Genomic DNA, 21,896 nt, shown 5'->3' with positions numbered 1-21,896 from the left:
ATTTCGATCTCTTTTCAACAAAACAAAAGAAACCATTTCTATTTTCCTCGAACTGAAATATCTAATTTAACCTTTTTCCAAAATCAGGTTATGTCCTTGCATAGATATATATACAAAAAAAAAATACAAATTAAATATTAATTAATATATATATATATTAATTAACAATTAATAATATATATACTAATTAATAATTAATAATTAAAAATACTATTTAAAACTTTTCAATAAAAAAAATATGAAAAAGTTTTAAATAAAATAAATACTAAACTGCGTTATTATCTTTTTTTTTCTTATAAAAAAAAAACAGAGATTGAATAACCCTTGGGGCCCACGTCCCAACCACGGGAGTGGAAAGCGCATCCTTGGAGGCCTGCGCTTCCATTGGGGAGGTTGCGGCCACCTTGTGGACGCAGACCCTTGCGGCCACACTGTGGTCGCAGAGCTCTGCGGCCACTCTGTGGACGTTGTGATCCCAGGGAGGGGCGCGGGTCGAGCTCCCTCGCCCTCCAAAACTTAAAACCGCCTCATTTTTTTTATTTATTTTTTTCCTTTTAAAATAAAATAAAATAAAAACGAAAACCCCCAATTTACTGCACAGTCTCAGACTGAGACAAAAAAAGAAATAAATTTCCAGAACGACAAGGATTTCCAAATATATATATTTTTTTTAATAACCTGTCCCATAAAGCTAAAACTGAGAAAATTTTTCCAACAAAATTCCATATTTGGGCAAATGGAATCAATTTACACACATTCATCCAACCAATTTTGCCAAACACAAACTAATTTCACAATTTATGAACCAAAAAAAAGAGATTCAAAATGAAATTTCTTAACCAAAACCTACACACCCATTTTCAGTATAAAAATCAATTTGAACAAACAAGAATTGATCTGGAGGTTGAAAATGAAAGCAAGGAGGATTCAAATTCGAGATTTAACTACTACTCTTCCTTATTCCACATTTTCGAAAGATTTTCCAACAAACAAACACAAATTTCTTCAAAAAAACAAATCAGTAATTTCTTTACAACAAGGAGATTAACAATAATCCTACCTCCATATGCAATCCTGGAAGTGATTTGATGAAGAGCCCAACCTGCAAGCTCAAGACTTTCTTCTCCCACAAATGCCCAAAATTTTCCATTCCAAAAACAACTCTCCCAAAATATTTTTGAAAACCTAGGTTAAAAGGAAAATGTTTGACCAAAAATCTATTTTTTTGGATGAAATTATTTTTCCCCCAAATAAAATCATTTCCAAATAATTTAATATCAAAAAATTGCTTTTCTTCCCAATTTTGATTTTCTCAATTAAATTAAAACTAACATTTCTATTCAAAATGCCAATGAGGGTCATGGATAATAATTTTCCAATTCTATTTAACCTTTTCTTTCAAAATGCATATACTTAATTAATTCATCATTTAAAAATAACCATTTAACCAAACTTGCTACAAACGTGAATTTAGCAATCTGATTATTGATTAATCACACAAAGGGGTCCTATTTAATTTAGTCCCTTTAATTTACGAATGCGTAAAAACACAATTAATCTAATTAAATACTTAGAATTTAATAATCAATTTTTACCACATGCACAACACGCAACCCAAGAAAACCAAACAATACACGACCCGCATACCCAACCAAAAGGGAAACTGACGGACGACTGACAACGCTCACTTGAGCACGACTAGGGTAAAACATAGGGTCTTACGACTACCTAATCCAATTCCTTAGGACCAATAAGGTACACTCAAAGAGACGAACCTCGTACCTATGCGGTACTGTACCTGCAATCTCCTTTAACAATGAACCACACATGCATGCATATATATTCAATGAAAGTGTTAGCCTGAGGTTAATAACACGAATCGGAAGAACAACTAATCTTACATAATAATCGATGCGAAATCAACATTTACAGGTACACACATTAAGCATAATACCTGACTATAACATTACAACATAGTAAATCAACCATCCAAGAACGCCACTTAAAAAGTCAACCAAGGTCAAACCGGTTTTAAAAATCTGATTAGGGCAGGGGTACTACACACCTTACTTAGCTCTTCTATGGGCGAGCCTTCCCAAAATGATTTAAGCAATCTTGTGATTAGATCTATACTTCTAATATATATATTTGCTGCTTTCTAATTAAAGAGATCAATTTTATGAATTATGATTATGAATGATTCCTAACTTGTTTGCAGTGTTTCAATCAAAGTAAAAGGTATCTCTAACCCTACCTTGTTTCAATTAAGAATTGTGATCTAGGGCAAAATTTGGGTATTTATAATTTGGGGACATTACAAAAATAAAGTAACTTTGAAATACCCTTGCATAAGCTAGACCATAGATTTGTTAGCATCTTGCCTTCATACCAAAGAAATCATCCTCTTGCTTGACTAATGCAACTTGCCTAGAAAGGAATTTGATGGCCATGGCATTGAACCTCTCCTACATGGTTGAAGATTTCATAGGACATGTGAGCTTCTCCATTTCCATAGAAGGGTCGTAACCTTTTAGCAAATAGTCGTCTATTAGGAAGTGCTGAATCAAGGCAAGTTTCATTATTGTACTTTCCATTGGGGCCTCAATTGCCCTTGCCATTTGGAAAGAGTCCTGCCCACAAAATTCTTGTTCCGTGCATGTAAGTGAGAAGAGTTTGATTTGAATTGCTTTATCTACCATGTCTTGCAGCCCCATGTTGAATTTTTTAAAAACATAAAACCTTTCTAGAGATTTTGTGAACTCCTTATGAGCATGATCACATTACTAAAGAAAGTTCAAGAGATCTCAAAATTAAAAAGATGTGTGTTGTATCCCCAGTGAAGTCCTACCCAAGTATTTCCTTGAAGGCTACCCTTACATCCTGTTCTTGAAAAAATAACACTTTATGAAGCCTACCAAAGGAAACTTCATTGATAAATGCCATCCGATGCATTTGTGGAACCCAACCTCACCACTTCCATGTGCCCATTGTAGATTTGATGGGGGAGAATGAGCTTGCGATTGAAATAAGAATTGACAATTTGAGATCAAATAATGGCATAGATATTTCCCATCGATGCATTGTACTCCCTGCCTTTAATTTTGAGTGAGGCTTGCTTCACATTCATAATGTTGCACATGTACGCACTATGCATCTCAAAATAAAATACTAAGTATTCTCTCCTCTCTTGAACAAAATCCTCCCAAATGCTAAATTGCGTGATCCAATGGGACGACTCCATGGTTCCAGATGTCAAGTCTTGACGTGTGCTCTTGGATAGACTCAGTTTTTTGATATGATTTTGCTAGAATCACAAGGTGGACTTCGTTGAATCTTAAATGTTTGAATGTTGCTAGAACTTGGAATTTTCAAATCACCAATACAAGCATAGATACTGTCAAGGTGAAGCATATCAATGAATGAGTGATAATTAAAGTTAAGCTTGGCTAAGATTGATCTAGTTGACTACGCGAAACACTTTACAATCAGCAAAGTGCTAGTAGTGTGGATGTACGAATTTCACCATCGATCATACACAAAGTTCTTCCATTCATCTAAACAACGTGAAAATTAAATGAGAAGTAGAGACCATGCAAATTGCTGAATCAACATATGAATTTCACCGTATTTTCAATAAAGTTTACATGTTGCTTACAACGATGTCTTGACAACAATCTTTGCCTTCTCTTCCTACTCCACTTTGACTATTTGCTATCTGCTACTTTCTACTCTATTGTTGAATTACTAACTTTTCACTATTGATCTACTACTATTAACCTTTACAAATGAAAGAGTGGAGCCTTATATAGTGCTCTCATTACAATTGAGTGGCTCAGATTGATTCACATTCAATGGTCAAGATCGAAAGATAGAAACCCTAACTAGGGTTTATTACACCCATTACAAAGCATTTAATGCTTGACCAATGATAGATTTACAATAAGATAGACACATGTCCTTCCTTGAATAACTGACCAATAGATGATAACGGTAGGTGCATCGGGCTTTGTGCCCACATGTGGTAGTTATCCCCCTTGACGGATGAGCTACATACATTGAATTTGGATGCCTTAGCTTGAAATGATGCTATTGGATAAGTGATGACCGGGTGCCACCTTTGTTTGCTTGATCTTTGTCACTCATCATAGGTTGTAAATGAATGGGGCATATCTCTTGATAGTCAACATTTTCAAGTGCCTGATGTGATGATGACTTTGCTCAAATCGATCCCCTAACTTTGATTAACTCTTCTGGAACTAACTTTTGTCTTGATCACTTGCATTCTCCTTGCCTTGTGTGAAAACTCCTTTATATTGGATATGTTTCACTTTCCAACCTTGGAATCCTCCGTGTTGATTGTCTTTGATCTATTTTGAAATTCCCTTTTTGGATTACTCTCTTGTACTAGCAATGCTTCTTGGATTTTCGAAGGAAATTCAAGATTGTGAAAAATTTCTTCCTTGAGTTCATGCATTCCTATGCTTGCTCTTGCACATCATCACGAGTGTTTTTTCTCTTTCATGATGTTGATGTTGATCTTGCCTTGAAGATGCTGATATCTTTACTTAATGAAGGTGGGCCTTTATCTCTCCTTTGCGAATGATGAAATGGTGAAGTGTATCCGTTGATGAATCATCCATTCGCCTTCTTGTGTGGTTCAAACTTCGACCTCTCCTTCAAATGGCAAGCCCATCCTCGCCATCTTCTGAATTTTCTTTGCAAGATACAAAACATCAAATCATATACGTTCAATAAAATACAACCATCTTTAGGAGCCCAAAAGATATCCATGTTAATTTTTCTTTGAAAGATAGTATGAAATAAATAAAGAAACTCTACTTTTCCTCACAATTTCCATAAATTAGACCTTATAAATTTCTAATTTTACCCATACAATCTCAAAATTCTGGAAATGAATGTTTTAGAAATCTGAAAATACAACTCTCAGGTCTGAAAAATGTCTTCTTTCAGCTGTGGGAATGATCTGCTTTTCTTCCTTTTCTCCCTAATGATGATTTGCTTACAATTTCGTAACAATAATGTCCTTTTCAATTCCCAATTTTCCTTGCTTCCAAAATTGTGAATGCTCTTGCTGGAAATAAAGCTGACGAAATTCGCCTAAATTCAATCTGCTCCTTCAGGTCTGTTCTGTTTTTATGTCTGCCCCTTCAATTTGCACTCCAATATGCTCCTTAAATTGCTTTGAAACAAATTTGAATGATTTTGGAATGCAACTTAGTACCTCTCTTATATATGCCTCCCCAAACATAAATCACACCTCTTCCTTGCCTTAGCTGACTTGGCATTTAAAATAATTTTATTGCCAATTAAAATTCGTGTTGGTGTCTCAAAAGGATTCACACCCTTTCATTGCCATAGCCGACTTGATGATATCCATTTAATGATTTATTTATTTCCTCCTTTCAAATGTTAAAGGCGGACTTGTTATTGCAATGTTTCATTATCTTTTGATTTAAATGCCTAGGGTCATGTCTTTTAAATGAAATGCCTAGTCTTATGAGTCAGCCTTCCTTATCCTTGATGGCGCACATATCAAATGTTTCCCTATTGCTAAATTGTATTTCCTTAAGTCGCCCATTTCCATTGGCAAAGGAAGTAATTCAATTGTTAAGTCGCTGATTTCCAGTGGCAAAGGAAGTGATCAAATGCTTAAGTCGCTGATTTCCAGTGGCAAAGGAAGTCATCAAATGCTTAAGTCGCACTTTTTCATAGGCAAAGGAAATGCTTAGTTTGTGTTTGAAGCAGTCAAAGGAAATGATGATCTGGTTTGTGAAGTGGCATTGTTAATGCCTTGAAAACTTTCGCTCTCCACCTTAGAGTTTGTGGGGCCCAAGCAATGTGGCACAATAGTAGAAGGGAGTTGAAGACAATGAGTTGGAAGGGATACGGTGAAGAAGAGGGAGTGGTAAGGAGATGCCGTGGGGGGTAAGGTAGATGAAAGATATGGGGTAGGATGATTGACGCGGTGGGGTAGGATATGCAAAGGGAAATAAAGGGGTAAAGGGATGCCGTGGCAAAGGAAGGGATTGAGGGGGTGGTGTAGGATAAGATTGGGGTTATGAAGGGTGAAAAAGAAGATGGGTAGTGAAAGGGTAGGCTCAGGGGAGTAAGGGGTAAAGGATGTGAGATGTGGGTTAGAGGATGTAGGGAATGGAAGTTGGGAGGAATAAGGGATGGAAGAAAGGTATGAAGTGGGGAAAGGTGAAGGGAAAGAAATGTAGTGGAAGAAGATGGGAGTGGAAGGTAGGAAGTAGAAGGTGAATGGAAGGAGGTGAGGGAAAGTAGAAATGGAATGTGAGATGGAGGATGGGAGAAGGTGAAGAATGTGGTGAAGGGTGAAAAGAAAGATGGAAAGGTGAAAGGAAGATGGCAATGGTAGGGAATGGAAATGAGGGGAGATGGAAGTGGAAGCGGGGAAAAAGAAGCATGTGCTAAGGGTGGAAGAAAGGAAGGGTGGTGAAATGAAAGAGAAGTGGAGGGATGAATGCCAAAGGAAGGATATATGAGGGGAAAGAAGGTGAAGAAAAGATAGAAGGAAATGGAAATGGAAGGTGAGGGTGGATAGAAGGGTAGAATGGATAGTGGATGGAAATGGGAGTGATCGGGTTTGAGCACCTACTGGTAGTGTTGGGAGAAGTGGAAGTGATTATGCCTTAGGTCGCACATTTGGGGGGTCATAGGAAGTGAAAAGCTTAGGTCATGCTTTTGGGGCTTCATCGGAAGTGACCTCAAAATGTCAACTTTGATAACTTAATCATTTCTGCTTGAGCCCTTTTTCATGATGATTCGGACTTCCAGCCCATCCTTCCAAGCATTGAAAACAATTTGCCTTAGCCAAATCCTACACCTTCAACTCTGATTTTGCAAGCAAAAGTTGATAAAATGAAATGATAATCAAGAAAATGTTCATTTCGCAAGCCTTGATAATTAATTGACCTCACTTCAACTGAAAGAAAGAGACTTGACCTGATTACTTCTTAGCCACCTAAGATACTACACCTCTTCCAAGTGAAAGGCTAATAGCTAAAGACTACACCTCACATCATACACATTATTGTATGACCTTTGGTAGTGATTTATTAAAATGATTAATCTCTTATATTTATATGAGAAAACGAAGGTGACAGCTTGATCAATAAAGATAACAATGATATTAATTTGGGTGCAGATTGGAGACTTCTTTAAAGGACAGCCGATTTCATTAAGAAGCTATCAGACTTTCACATTAATCACCGAACCATTTATTGGAACATAAATTATTATTAAGAGCAACGTAGGAAAGAGGCAATGATTTAATTATAGATGATGGAAGCGACTTTATAAGCAGCGGATAGAATTCATCATGATCAGTTACCTACAACGCTCGACTAAACACCCAGCTATCATTAATCAAGCAATTGATATTATTGTGACTCCACTTTGATCAAATCGATAATTAATGAAGCCATCCACATATCGAAGATTCACCGATCGAGTAAGGGAGAATGATGATATTAATTGAGATCATAAGTATCTTAATGGAATCATACAAACATCGATTTAACAAGTTTTGACATAATTATAATATCAATGACTAATCGATGATTAGTTTGACCATCGATAATCAAAGTTAGTCATAAGCGATTGAGGATGAGAGCACTTAACTAATTGTTTACTTATCACACAAATCGATAAACAAGGAATTGTTATTAAGTGGTAGCGATTTAGACAAATGATAGTGGTTAGTAATATCATCAATTACATAAGACACAATTTGATTAACCAAACTAATGGTTATGAAGAGGTCGATCAAGAAGAGATATGACTCATCGAATTCAAGGGATGTCATCCTTTCTGTTTGGGAGGTTTAAGACCAAGTTCAAACACATACAGCGAAAGGGAGGGGATGGAAGGAGGATAATATGGGAGTGTGACCAGAATATAATTGCCCATCGGGAATAGCAGCCGTATCTCTCTAAGCGATATTGGCATATTTGTCATTGCATGAACTAAAGTATAATACCTGCAACCACAATCCTATAGTTAATGATGATAGTGTCATACCTTACATTCGAATATGTTAAGGGATTGAATCAGAAATAACAATTCAGTCATAGCGTCCTAAATAAGTGCGTGGCATATTTCCAATTGTCACATTCAAAATAAGTTCTATATCCCAGGCTATTCTTAGGCATATTTTTCAGTTAAATATTATAATAAAATGTGTTCAGTTTTGACAAAATTTTAATTATTAATGTAATACAACTCTTATATTAGGTTGGGATGATTGTCCTAGGATAAAATATAGCAAATCCCAAATGGGGACATTACAATTTCTTCCTATTTGCTTAGTTTCCCACCCTTGAATGAAATAATATTGAGGATTTTTGCTCCATCACTTGTCATGAGTGGAGTTATGAATTTTTTTGGTGTTTTGATCTCCTTTCAGCTAGATCTCCCGTGACTTTTGCATGCAAACTATTGCCTCTTTGGCTTGTATGTTTGCTAATTTGGCTAGGAGTTATGTCTCCTCCAATCTATGGCCTTGGGATATGCCTCCCTTAATGACTTGCTCATTGCATTTGAAGAGTTCTCTTTCCACCCTTTCTTTTTATGAGGAAATGTTTTTAAAGTTGTTTTTGTTCCATTCCTTGATTCTTAGTTTGAGAATGGTAAGCTTTTGAACTGGAGTAAATGTTTTTTGTTCCTCTGAATTTGGGTGTAGTATCCCACAAATTTATAACCTAGTCTAGGAAGGATTCATCTTTGAACCACATTTTCAAAATCGAAAGCACATTTGGGATGTGTTGAGTTTATATGTCATGCAAGGGAAATAGGAAACTGATTTGAACTAGACCTTGGAAATGAAACCTTCAAGATAACATTTAGACTCAACCATATGGTCGCAATAAAAAATTTATCTAGTCTTTCTAAAGTGTTGAGAGAGCCTTCTCTCTTGTTGGTCCATGCGAAGGTCCCATTTTTTGGTTGCATGTCAATAAGGGAGTTCTATTGAAGAAAGTTGGTGAATTGGATTGAGTTTGAGCAATCCTACTTATACCTCCATGTTTGTCATTTACATTCAACACAACATTGAAATATTCCCCCAAAAATTTCAAGCCTTTTTGGATGGGAGACATGACCTTTGTTAAAGATTCCTTGAAAATCTGCCTGTGAGGAGGATGCTCGGGCCATAAATGTTACATAGTTAAAAAGAGAGGCTAGAAGAAATGGAGGTTATCTAAGATAGCTGCCAATTAGAGCCTTGGTTTAGATTAGATAGGTTTCTAGTTTTGTCAAACTAGAGGATAGCTAGGCCTTTTGAAGCTCCATTTGCTGAGGTAAATATACCCATCCATTTAAGCCAAATTTGGGTTAGTTTGGTAGCTTCTTCAATGCTTAACTTGGTTTCTTGCAAAAGCATCCTTTGTTAGGGGCGTTTAGACCCATGACATTTCATAGAAGGATCTTCATTGGGCTAGCGAGGGGCCCTTCCTCCCTTGTGTTTCTTTTTGTTTATCAAAGTTTAAGGTTGTTGGAGATTTTTCCTTAATCTCTTCCATGGTCAATTCCTCTACTTTTTTCCATACTTCCCTTGTCAAGTGCTGGCCTTATTTGTTTTAGATTGAGAAATAAAGTAGATCTCTAGGGAAACTAGTTTGGTTGTGTACTTATCCTAGTTGGTTGTCTCACCTTTGATATCAATTGAATCTTTCAAAATATTGACCAAACTATCTTGCAAAGGGTTGCAAACAAGAATAGAAGTTTGAGGGTTGTTTGCTGTTTTGGGAGTTGAGAAGGAAAGGGATCCATTACATTGTGGATCGACCGAATCACTATCTTTTTTACTAGAAATGGGGATTGGGCTCGTAGCCACTTCCAAAGTTAAATGAGAGGGTTTTTCGGCTAGGTTGGGAGAGAATGGGGCATTATTTTCCTTTGTTGCGACATTGATCTGATTTTCCATTTCTTTTTCTACCCCTTTACCTTTCTTAGAAGAGGAGTTAAGCTTATAGCTAGAGGAGAAATTGGATTTTGACTTGCAAAATCTACAAAAGGAAGGAAATAATTTAATTTCTGTTGAATGTATCCATTAGTCGACACCTGAATCTAGTAGGATGCATTTTGGGATTGGGAGAGGAGGTGTTAGAATCTGGATTCAGGCATATACTTTTGAGTTGCCTTAGAGGATTTCTTTATTGTAACATTGAAAATTTTCTAGACTTGAATTGATCTTCTTTGAAATAGAATGCTTACAGTATTCTTAGATATGAGACTAGGTTTGAATTTCCAATACTTGGAAGCTTGTTGGGTCAATATTTTGAAACAAAGGTTGATATCCTCCATTTACCATGGGCCTCTAGATAGGATTTTTTTCGTGTTCTTTATCACTTGGCCATTTAACAGTGAAAAAGCCTTAAGGTAGAAATTTAGTATAGTTTGATAAGCCCCAAGAAGAACGTCCATTTTATTACTTTTCTTGGGTAGGCCATGCATTGCAAAAGTTGCCAATCAGTGCCAGTTTATTAAATTGCACTTATCGTTTTCTTGATTAATATTGTTCAATGCTGGTGTGATCTCTACAATCTCATGGCTAGGATTTCCATTCAAAGTTTAGTATTGAGAGAAGATTGAGGATCTTCTAAGGTTGGGAAGGTGCTCTCTCAATGTAGACCTTTTTTTCCCCATCAAAGGTTTGGGCTTCTCTAATGGTGTAGGTGTTAATCTAGAATCTTTCTTTTGAAAAAATAGATTAAATATGACATCATCATCTAGAAAATGATATCATTAGTTTTAATCCAAGCAATTTTGAGAACATTCAAGATTTCGTTTCATAACTCAAATTACTAAGTTTGCAACTAAAGGATTATTGAGAAAAAAAGATTCACAATTAGTTCTGAATTTTGTATGCCCTCCTTTGATGGACTTGCTAAGAATATCACTAAAGAACAAGACAAATTAATTTAGATAGGTGCATTCAAAGTGTTCCATCAAATGCATTGATTACAAACCAATCTAACAAGGGTCAGAAGGCTTTTGGCAGTTTAGATAAGAAGCAAAAGACAAAATCACTGTCCTCTTTTGCTACAAAGGCAAAACCATAAACCTCTTCTACTACAAAGACAAAATCATCGTCTTCTTACACTTGAAAGGCAAAATGATAGATCTTTGCTTGAAAAATTGTCACAAAAAGCAAGAAAGGTCAAATGTGTTCATTGTATGAAAGGGTTATAAATCAGCTGGCCAAGAACAATTGGTGAGTGTGATGGTATATTCCTTTATTATTGCATCTATTGAGGTTCAAATCCCTTGGAGCTGCAACAATTAGGCTATGAGGTCGGTATCATGCCTTGGGCAACTTTGGTTGAATGGATACCTCTTAGTCATTGGCTCTTAGTTAAAGGGGTTATACCCAAAGTCTTGTGCTTTTGTATTTGGTAGCTAAAATTATTTTGTGGATTTGATACAAAACCATCCAACAAAAATAGTGTGTTTATTGTAAGAAGGGGGCATGACGAGTTCAAATTTTTGAAGAAATAGGTAGATTGGTTGGCTAGTAATCTCAAGAAGAACAACATGAGTCTTCTTGATTGTCCTTTGTAGGGTTCCTCCTCATCTTATAATTGCAATTATCTCTTTTTTTTCTAAGTCAATTTTAGATTTTGGTGCTTCACATCACAAGGCCTGTTTTAAAGATGTTTGCTTCTCTTTAGAGATAGGCTCTATGCCGCAAAATCTCATGGTTTACTATACATCGATAGAAGTTTGTGAGACTAGATCTGTTGATGTGGGTGATGGAACTTTCAATGATGTTTTTTGTGTACACTTTTTGTTAGCAAATTTCTTTTTAGTTTGTTGGATCACTGTACATGGGTACAACAAAGAGAGTTGAATTAACTTAAGATTAAGTTATAATTTGGTGAGTAGAATTTGATGCTCTAGTTGTAGTTAGAAAGGTTAATCACTAGTCCAAATTTTATGCCTTTTCTCTATTTTTGCAAAAGTTGCCTTCCATTACACTTCTTATTCATGCTGATTATGCAAGTAAATTTTGGCATGAATGTTTTGACCATCTTAACTATTACTATCTTCAACAATTGAGTTAACATGATATGTTAAAATCCACTCTTTTGATGGGTTGTGCCACAAATTATCATTAGAAAACATCTCGGAGAAGAGTTTGAAAAATGAAAGTGCTGGTGAGCTTCACAAGTTTTAGAATTCATTCACAACGATCTATGATCCGTCTTTTGATCTTTATCAGCAAAGCCTGATATGTGAAAAATTATGATACAGGGTTTCAAATAATGTTTTAGGTTTATTTTATTAGCAATTTTTTTTTTTTTTTAAATGAACATTTTTTTTCATGTTTGCTTGTGGGTTTTCCTAGGTATATGTGTTGATGTGTCTGAAATTGCAGAACTACGAATTCATTCGGCCAACGCAGAATAGAATGATCTTGTTGAGTATCCTATCCTCTCTTGAGATAAGGAAATCCCTAATGTTGTTTCTTTGATCAATGGGGACGACCTCAAGGTTTTGATTGTCAGGTCTTGACTACGGGATAACTCAGTGATCGATGTGTTTTGTTGGGAGCACAAGGGGACTTACGATTTTGCAACGAGGTGGTCTGCTGTAATTCTCAGACTATGAAATAAAATAAAAAAGGGAAGGGTTTAGGAAGCCTAAGGACAAGGATGATAACAACTGATGTTGCGGGTAGACAAATTTCGATAAACCAGTTCTTGTTTCACCAGAGATAACCCTCACAACTAGACAAAAACGGTGCAAGCTCCAAGGGATGAAGGATTTTCAGACCGAAGACACTCGTTTTAGGCACCCAATTCTGGCGCAGCCTAAGATGAACACCTGTAGTTGAACTAAGCACAATTTGGGTTCAAACTAACCATGCATGGTGACCTACAATCAGCAGACCCCCCAATGGTATGAACCAGAAATGCATCAAATACCCCTCCACACTTCGCTATTAAAATCCCTGCACTCTAAAATTTAACCAGCTGAAAGAAACCATGCAAACAGGATGAAAATAAGACAATAAACACCAAATCAATGTTTATATATTGATTTCAGCTGCCTATTACAACAATTTCTGCAGCATCCCTATGCTACTGCTAAGATCTAACCTATTCTATCTTCTAAAATCTAACTACAAAATTCTAACCAACTGTCTAACTATCTAACCCTTTACAAAAGAAAGGCCTCTGCCTTTTATAGTTTTACAATATTGAATCGAAGGCTAGGATGGACTGCATCCAAGGGCTGCAACCTGCCATCTAGAAGCAAGCAGCCTATATCCATTCCCATTAAATTCTCACTCATCCATTCAACCACAATTCCAACTACCTGCCACTATTTGGCTTTAATTTGGTCAATCTGGTAATTGGACATAACTGTCCACAACTGTCTTGTTTCCCCTTTCTTTCAAAATATCTTAAGTGGGGCCCACAAACAGTTTTACATTAAAACAGTTTCAGTTTAAAACTGAATTACTGGAATTAAATCCAACTGTGCACTTTTCCTGAGAACGCATGATTGTTGTACTCAGAGTGTTCTTCGGTCTTTGGTTCCGATGGTGGACTTTAGCTTGTCGTCCAGCGGCACGCTTCCCAATGTTCGGTTGCTCTCGCGCTCCTGCAGCGCGTTCCTGCATCTTCTTCTTCAGCTTTCAGTGCTTGGCTTTGTCGTTTTAGGCTTTCTCCTGGTTCTTCGATGACGTCCTACGACCTGCAAACAACAATTTCATTTTAATAAATCAATTTGAAAAATTAAATAACTTAACAAATATTAAATTTTAACGCCTGGCTCGAGAAGCTCTTTGTGAGATGTATCTTGAAATGCCGTTTTCTCTTCGAACGTAAAATCTGATCCTTGGTCTTGATGGTGTTTGGGCGATTTGAATCCACTAAAGCTTCTTGGCTGACTGGCGAAAAAGTGATTTTGCCCTATTGTTCAATTTCAGCCTACAAGTTGGTTTTGAAAATATCTAAGTTTAACGCCCCTTTCTGTATTGGCATTTTCGGGCTAAAAGCCACTTTGTGAACTTGGTTACTTAATGCCCTTCTATCTTTAAAAGTTTTCCTTTATCTCCTGAAAATAGGCAAAAATGGGGGTTTTGGATGGTTCTTCAGACTTTTAACTTCTGCGTTTAACCCTTAGGCGTCTTGGGTGTTTTGCTCCTCAACAAACTATTTAACCTCTTCGCGATTTACCATGGCGTTAAAAGTGGGTTTACGATCTTTTGAAAACCCCCCTTAAACCGTGTGATATTGCCAAGCTTCGGGATTCCTAGAGTGATTACATGGCGCGATTTACCCTTGTAAATTTTGGAGTTTGGAGTCTCCTTTTGAAAACTTTACAAAAACCACGACTTCCTCTTGAATTAAAACTTCGGCATTTTAAGCTATTTGCAAACTTCGACGTTTGGGTTGCTTTTTCAAACTTTGTCAAAAATCGCGATTTTACCTCAATTGAAACTTCGGCGATTTTTTTACTTCGTGCAAACTTCATACTTCCGCGATTTTGAAGTTTTGCGAATTTCGGGATATGAGGGGGGTTTTGAAAACTTAAAACATTGCGCCTTCGCCTTAGTTGCCGAACTTCGGCGATTTTAGGCCCTTTTTCAAACTTTAAACTTTTGCAATTTATGCCTTATTGGCGAATTTTGGCGGAATAGGATGGTCTTTTCAAATTTTTACCTCGGGATTTTCCCTGTTAGGCCGAAGTTCGGCGGATTTATGGGGTTTGAAAACACTAAAACTTCGCGATTTCACAGCCTTACCGAACTTCGCCGAAATGCACCATTTTGCAAACTTTTAAAACATTGCGATTTTTGCCTTAGTTGCTGAACTTCGGGGTTATAGAGGTTTTTTTAAGCTTTACCAAAAATCGTGACTTCTTTAGCTCAAACTTCGACGATTTTAACTTGGACGCAAATTTTAAATATTTCGCACTTTACCCATCTAATGCAAATTTCGGAGTTTCTTGGTCCGACCTGAAACTCAGTATTCCAAACGAACACCAGGGGAGGAGCTTCTCTCTAACTGAGACTGGTAGACTGCTACCATGGGGAGTCCCTATTCAAGGAAAACAATGGGGCGAGGCGTGCAAAACGCACAATAGTATGGTTGGGTGTTGCCGTACTCACTAGGTACCCAAGACAATAGGGTTGTGCCCTGGGTGAACATAGACTGGACCTATGCTTGTACTAGGACCTGTCCCATTTGATATGATGATGGTGCCTAAAATAATAGAACCTGGTAGACCTACCCACAAGGTAATTGGAACAAGGCTATTCCTTGGACAAACCCAAGGTAAACTTGTGCCTGTATCTAGACCTGTCTCAATGGGCATGATGATGGTGCCCAAAATAGTAGAATGTGGTAACTTATTCTTTTATATGATAAGTTAACATAAATCTAAACTCAGTGGAAATGTTTTTTTATCTAGTATTGTTGGGGTGAAACCCTTATTGGTTGAATAAAAATAAGTTTAAAGTTCAAACCCTTCTAGATACAATAAATGTAAAGCGCAAACTCATCTTTAGTGATTTCTACATGCCAGCTTATCTCAGTTTCATATACATGTAAATATTTCTGTTTGGCTGGTGCAGGAGCTATACTCAAAGCTACATCTAAAGTATAAGCGATTAAAGGTTTGAATATGTACACTTACAGTTTCACATTTTGTGTAGCATGTCATATATGTATATTTATTAACAATTAATCTGTGTAATACTTTATGCTCCTTTTACTATGCCTTAGGATTTACTTATCTCTTTTTGCTACATCTCTATAAAGGAAAGGAAGCTTAGTGAAGTTGAGGAATATATTGAAGAGCAAAACAGGAATCTTATTGCATATGCAGAAGGTAATGATGTCCATGACTTTTTTTATTGTATTTTTAAATTTTATAATTGGTTCTTCTAAATATGTATATGGATATCATGTGAGAATCGTTTTATTTGCAACAAATCATTGTTTTCTTTCTCATTGTTAGATCTGGTTCTTATCATTAACGGCCAAGTATATAAGATATTCATGCTAACCTTTGCTATGAGATTGAGTACATTGGCAAGATTGTAGCAAGTGTCATTCTTTATGAAAAAATTCACTGTCAGGCATGATCACACAGCTTTTTATTATTAATAAACTAGATTAATTGTAATCTACAAGACTGTAATAAGTGAATGACGTTCTTTACATTATACAAAATACAAAGATAAAATACTCTATGGACATACAACCATCGAAACATAAAAATCAAGAAGAAATACTGTTGTAATGATAGGTCCCTTATGAATCCTGTCGCAAGAAATCGACTTCGCCACCCTCCATCTTTGTGATAACATGGTTCACCTTTGCCCTCGAAGCAGTGGGAGATGACAAGTCTCGTCAAGAAAATGCTTCTTTTCCAAGTTTGTCAAAATACTGGTGACTGCCTCAAAAGTCAAGTGTGTTGACTTTTTATCAGTTCTGTTTTGGGACATCCTCCACTATTTTCGTTTTTGATTCTACATTGAGTATATTCTATACTGATAATGGGACTTTGTATGCAATTCCCTCTTGAATGTCCAGCTCTCTCTCTCTCTCTCTCTCTCTCTCTCTCTCTCTCCAAGTAATTTGTTACATTCTTTTTGTTAGTATTAGTTTTTGAACTTGTACCTCGTCTATGACTGACTTTCACCATTCTTACATGTTTGAATCTTTGATACATGCAACTAAAATTTTCTTTTATTGCTTGAAGAAGGGTGCCCGTGTCAAGTGGAATTAAATGGTTTTCACAAGTATACAGAAGTATGTGCTGATGTAAGGAGTGTAGATTAGATTTTCCAAGTTTTCAAAAAGTAATGCAAAGTGCACACCTATACAAGAAGGTTTTGTAGGCTCAAAAAGTTAAGAAGTGTATAGAGGTGTATACTTAGGTAGGAGAACTCTCATGGTTGCTAGTTGGCTTGCTCTCAAAATTAAGTGCAACAAGGTAGGAAGTGGTAGCATCCAAGTTAGTATGCTTCGCTATGGCTTGATATCCCATATCTTTGTGCCCCGTTCCTTATAGCCACTTTGTTTGTGGAAGGAGATACAAGTTGGAAAGCACATACACTAAGTTCTCTACCTTTTCTGAGTGTAGTTGGTTATGCATTACTAAGTGAATGAAGTATGTGCTCCAATTCTTCTTAGATGTAGATGAACTAGTAGCCTATTAAGACAAAACTAGAGAGTTAGAGTTGTAAATATAAAACTATAAATGAAACTTCAAAATAATTTTTCTATAAAACTCAATTGCAATAAAATTTTGATTGCAAGAAGTTGTAGCTGTGTAAATGATTAGCCATGGAAGCATCCCTAATCGAGAGCATCAGCCTTAAAATTTTCATGAAGAGCTTTGATATAAAAGTTTTCAGAGTGTACAAAATCCATGAACTCGAGTGTAATTGTATCCCGCATGTTAGGATCAATGAAGTGTCTACACTTATATACTTTAGTCCCTGCCTTCTAACATATACATGTGTATCTTGGCAAGGGTGGTCGGCCATGCACTAGCTTTAGATGACTTTGTCTTGGGCGCCATAGACAAGTCAGCCAGCATAGTAATTAAATATTACTTTTAATTTGCTGTTTTTTAAACTTGTTGATCACTCATTATTATCTTTGACTTGGATGCTATTTGTATATGTAAACACTTTTTTGATTAAGATAAAGTCTGCCATCTTTGGAAATATTAATTTAACTTTGTCTTTGCTATCTTTGCATCCTTGACTCTTTTAGGCATTTGTGAATAACTCATATCTTTGTCAGTAATTGTAATGCCCCCTACTTGAGTAACATAATTAATCTATTTCAATATACTAAATTGATTGAGGGACTAATCATGAAGCCAGTCATTGATATTCTTCAATTTATTAGTTATTAACAAGTGCTTAGTTATTTTCCTCATTAGATGATTAATTTCATTATTCATAGTTAATATAGATATCAGACCCTGCCACTACTTCAGATTTAAGGGAGAAGGATTTATGTATGTTACCAAAGCGCTTAGAGACCAAATACAATAGGTTCCCTCAAAGTTTACAGATCCAAGCCCTTACCTATCTTGGGTCTATACCGTCAAGGCTTATGGGTCGCTGATCCCCACCTTATCTTGGGTCTTGATGTATTGCTTGGATTTAGCCTGCCCCTCTTTGGAACATCTCATCCCGATCTTAAATAATGATAATAGCAGCAAGAATGAATAGTACATACATTTTCTCTTTAATGTTTATTTATGAGTTCTTTCTGATTTTACATTCTAATATTGTTATTTGTCTGATCAAACATATATATATATATATATGAATTAAATTATATTATCATTGCCTAAAACACTAATCATTAGTCTATCTATAGGCTGTAAAGGCAGACAGATCTGACATGTGTCAGATCTGGTCTGCCACTGTATATGAGATTATGTATGACTGTCTTACGTATTATAGTCTATATTAATATTACTATTATATATTACTACTAAATCCTGCATAAGAATATTATCAGGTTGCATATATTAAGCACATCCCTGTGCATACTGCCAAGAACCAAGATGTTGCTGCCTGTAATTTAATAACAGTTCTGATCTGATCTGAATGATCTTTCCAGACTATTAGTCATAAATCAGAATTCTATTTTATATATAATATATTTCCAGATTCCGAGTCAATCACTTACTTTATTCATAGTTAGATTATTTCTTCCCTAATCTTCTTTTATTCAGACTCAAGCTTGATTCTCATTCGATATCTTCTTGTTCTTACCCCCCACCATGGAGGGAAAAACATCCATATATATACTTGCGTTTCTGACTGAAGAGGCACATAAGACATGTCTCATCCGTTTCTAATTTCTAATGCACCTCCCGATTATTAATCGTGACATGTCGTTGTCTCGATTCATATTCTAATTACTATCTTTTCTTAACTATAGGTTGGGTTCCATATCGCACCCTTTCTCTGAAAGTTAGTGTGACTACTAATTAATCTTAATCTTTGCAAATGGTTTACTATTAATTATTGTCTAGTCTCTGCAGATTATTTAATCTAATAAATAAACAATTAAATAGTAAATATTGTTAAACACACTTCTTATATATTTCATATTAATTTACTGTATTTCCATGGGCAGTGTAATTTGATGAATCTCTGATGATGTACATACGGGGTTATGACAGTAATGATGCCTTCAACCAGATCTGTATCTTCCGACCTTGCACTAACTTTTCCTTCAACTTTAATCAAATCATCGTGACGTCAATGGCAACAATACTTACCAACAATCTTGTCTATACGACTTTGACATCAATGACGATATTCCAACAAGAACCTTCTACTTTGCATAAGATAGAATTTAAGAGAATGTACTGTAAAAGGTTTTTTTTCTTTCTTTTATATCAATTGCAACTTATGTAAAAGATTTTCCTCACAGACTTATTGCAAGTCTCTTTTTGTTGAAAGCTTAGTGTGAATACTTAAGTAAATTAAAAGTACTTGAATATTTATTATTCTTTTGTCACTATTGTTCTACAGCTCAGCATGAGTTACTTGAACAAACAAGAAGGGCGAACGATTGGTTGAAGTTAAATGCCGATGAGGAAAAGATCACAGTTTTTTTTAACAGGCACATTCCTTATTTATAACTGGTTTGTTCATTTGAACATTTTTCATTGGGGCTGGTTTGATTTACTTTTTAAACTTCTTTAAATACTACATTTCCTCTTGATGCTGAAAATTGAATATCTTGTGCTTGTTATTGTCATGTTTTTGCAGGTTGAGGTTGTTAGAAATGGAAAAGATAGAGTGGCAAACTAATTTGCATGTGCAGCATACAGAGAGTAAGTTTTTTGTTGCTTTTCAATTTTTGTAACTTTTAAGCTTAGTCTTGAAATTATGATACATCGCAGATGCATCTAATGGCTGTTTGTAAGGCAGAGATTAACTTCTGCGATGCAACTGTCCATCATGTTTTCTTTGTCAGATTTGGAGCTCAAAAATGAGGTAAAGAGACTTAAGTCTTTGCTATCAGATTGTGTGGAAGAGAGCAAGAAGATTAAGAACTTCAATGTGCCATGCCAACGCTGTAAGGCTGATTGTTCTATTGCCAAGGGACAGTTTTCTTTTTCCCAAGATATGCACTCTGAAAACGCATGCTCTGCTGGCTTAGAATCGAATTTGGTTGTCCACAATTCTACCATGCAAACAGAAGGGTTTCAATATAGTTGTCAAGCTTGTGGCCATAACAACAGAGTTGACTTTGGGGAAAAAAAAAGCAAATTGGTTGGTAATGGAACAAATCAATCTGTTGATGACATTGTTCAGGTAGGAATAATGGGGGATTTAGAAAATACCTTGTTAATTTTGATCAAGTGATAGTTTCCCTTGTTATTTTTCTTGCTGACATAGACAAAACTTGTATCAAGGTTGGATTGGTTAGAGGCATCATCTATAGTGATAATCAACTAGGAAAGGATGCTCAGAAAGGTACGATATCATCTTAGATTCTTATCAGTCTTCCTAAAGTTAGTCCATGCATACATTTGGTATTTGTTATGTGGATAGGTTAGAAATCTATTTGAAGTTCTACATCTGACATTACTTTTCTAGAAAGAAATAAGTACTGAAAATGTTTACACAATCCTCAGGGGAAGCAACTGATATGATAGTGGGAAAGGTAAATAGTTTTGTAAGAGCGCTGTTACAGGGCATGGCTGGGTTTAAGATCTCAATTGCTGATGAAGCAGAGGCACCAAAGTTATTTTTTCTTCATCAATCAAGTGGTATAACACTTCTCTTTTGTGCATAGTTGCACTTGGCATTTAATATGATTGGCTAAATTTGCACTCTCTTTTTTATAGGATACTAACAACCCTTGTTCTTTGATAAATTGCTTACAGTAATAAATGAGAAATGTTGCACACTTGTTTTCTAACTCATTTGTCTTGCCTCCCTAGATAATTGAGACTCAGTTTACATTGAACAATTTCACAAAGTGAATATCCTAAAGTTTTCTTGAATTCTGCTTCTAAGCATAACACTAAGTTCCTACTTAAGATATTAATCATGATGAATTTTCCAAAGAAATCAAGTTTTAAGTAAATGATTATGTTTACAGCAATGTTTGACACTAGAAAAAGGAAAGAATGAGGCTCTATATCATTGTGCACATATTTTCTAGATCTTGATGCAGTGTATAGACGGGATTTTTAGCAGTTCAATTATGCCTGGTATCATATCATTCAATAGTCAAATTGAAAGCAACTACGGTTGGCAGCCACAAGGATATCTGTGAAGAGATTCATAGAGTGATATACATTTCTGTTTTTTTAAATGGAAGAAATTTTAGTCTCAATTAAAGTACTTGGAAACTGTGGATGTACACCAACAGTTATGAAGAGATTCAAGTTTTGGCTAGTGGTATAAGCAACATGCATTCTTATATGTGGGCTGAAATGCATGATGTTTGAGAAAAAGTTCTGGAAAACATTATCTTCTCAACTGTAAAAAAATTGGACAGGATTTCACTGTAAAAGATTAAAGCTCTACTGGGTCAATGTGGTTTTATTTTGTAGTCGTGTATTTGTTCTTGATTAAGTAAGCAGGGAGAGGGTCCTGATCCCAAAACAGAACAGCAGTTCAACACATCACCCCAGCAAGAATCAACTAGCCTAGAAACAGCTAGAAACCACAAAACAGCAAACCACAACCCATCCTTAAATAATAAAAAACATAACCAGAACAGTCCAACTTAAGCTACTCAAAACATAACTAAAACTATGATTAGCCATAAACCTACTATCCATAATAATAATCTGGCATGCAGGCCTTAAAAAGGTCTTAAACAGAGTGCAGTCTA

General features: G+C 35.8%; 1 protein-coding gene across 1 annotated transcript in view; it reads left to right on the top strand.

The window, feature by feature from the left end:
- LOC131033295 (uncharacterized) overlaps positions 1-21,896 on the top strand; it is a 76,646-nt gene that overhangs the window by 15,914 nt on the left and 38,836 nt on the right. The window contains exons 2-8 of the mRNA XM_057964480.2: positions 15,632-15,673; positions 15,819-15,888; positions 19,574-19,664; positions 19,814-19,878; positions 20,022-20,362; positions 20,464-20,524; positions 20,686-20,820. Coding sequence (XP_057820463.1) covers positions 15,632-15,673; positions 15,819-15,888; positions 19,574-19,664; positions 19,814-19,878; positions 20,022-20,362; positions 20,464-20,524; positions 20,686-20,820 — 805 coding nt within the window. The remainder of the gene's footprint in view (positions 1-15,631; positions 15,674-15,818; positions 15,889-19,573; positions 19,665-19,813; positions 19,879-20,021; positions 20,363-20,463; positions 20,525-20,685; positions 20,821-21,896) is intronic.

This window comes from Cryptomeria japonica, chromosome 6 (genome assembly GCF_030272615.1).
Source record: "Cryptomeria japonica chromosome 6, Sugi_1.0, whole genome shotgun sequence".
Taxonomy (NCBI): domain Eukaryota; kingdom Viridiplantae; phylum Streptophyta; class Pinopsida; order Cupressales; family Cupressaceae; genus Cryptomeria; species Cryptomeria japonica.
Note: the sequence above shows the minus strand (reverse complement) of the source record. Positions and strands in the feature narration are given on the sequence as shown.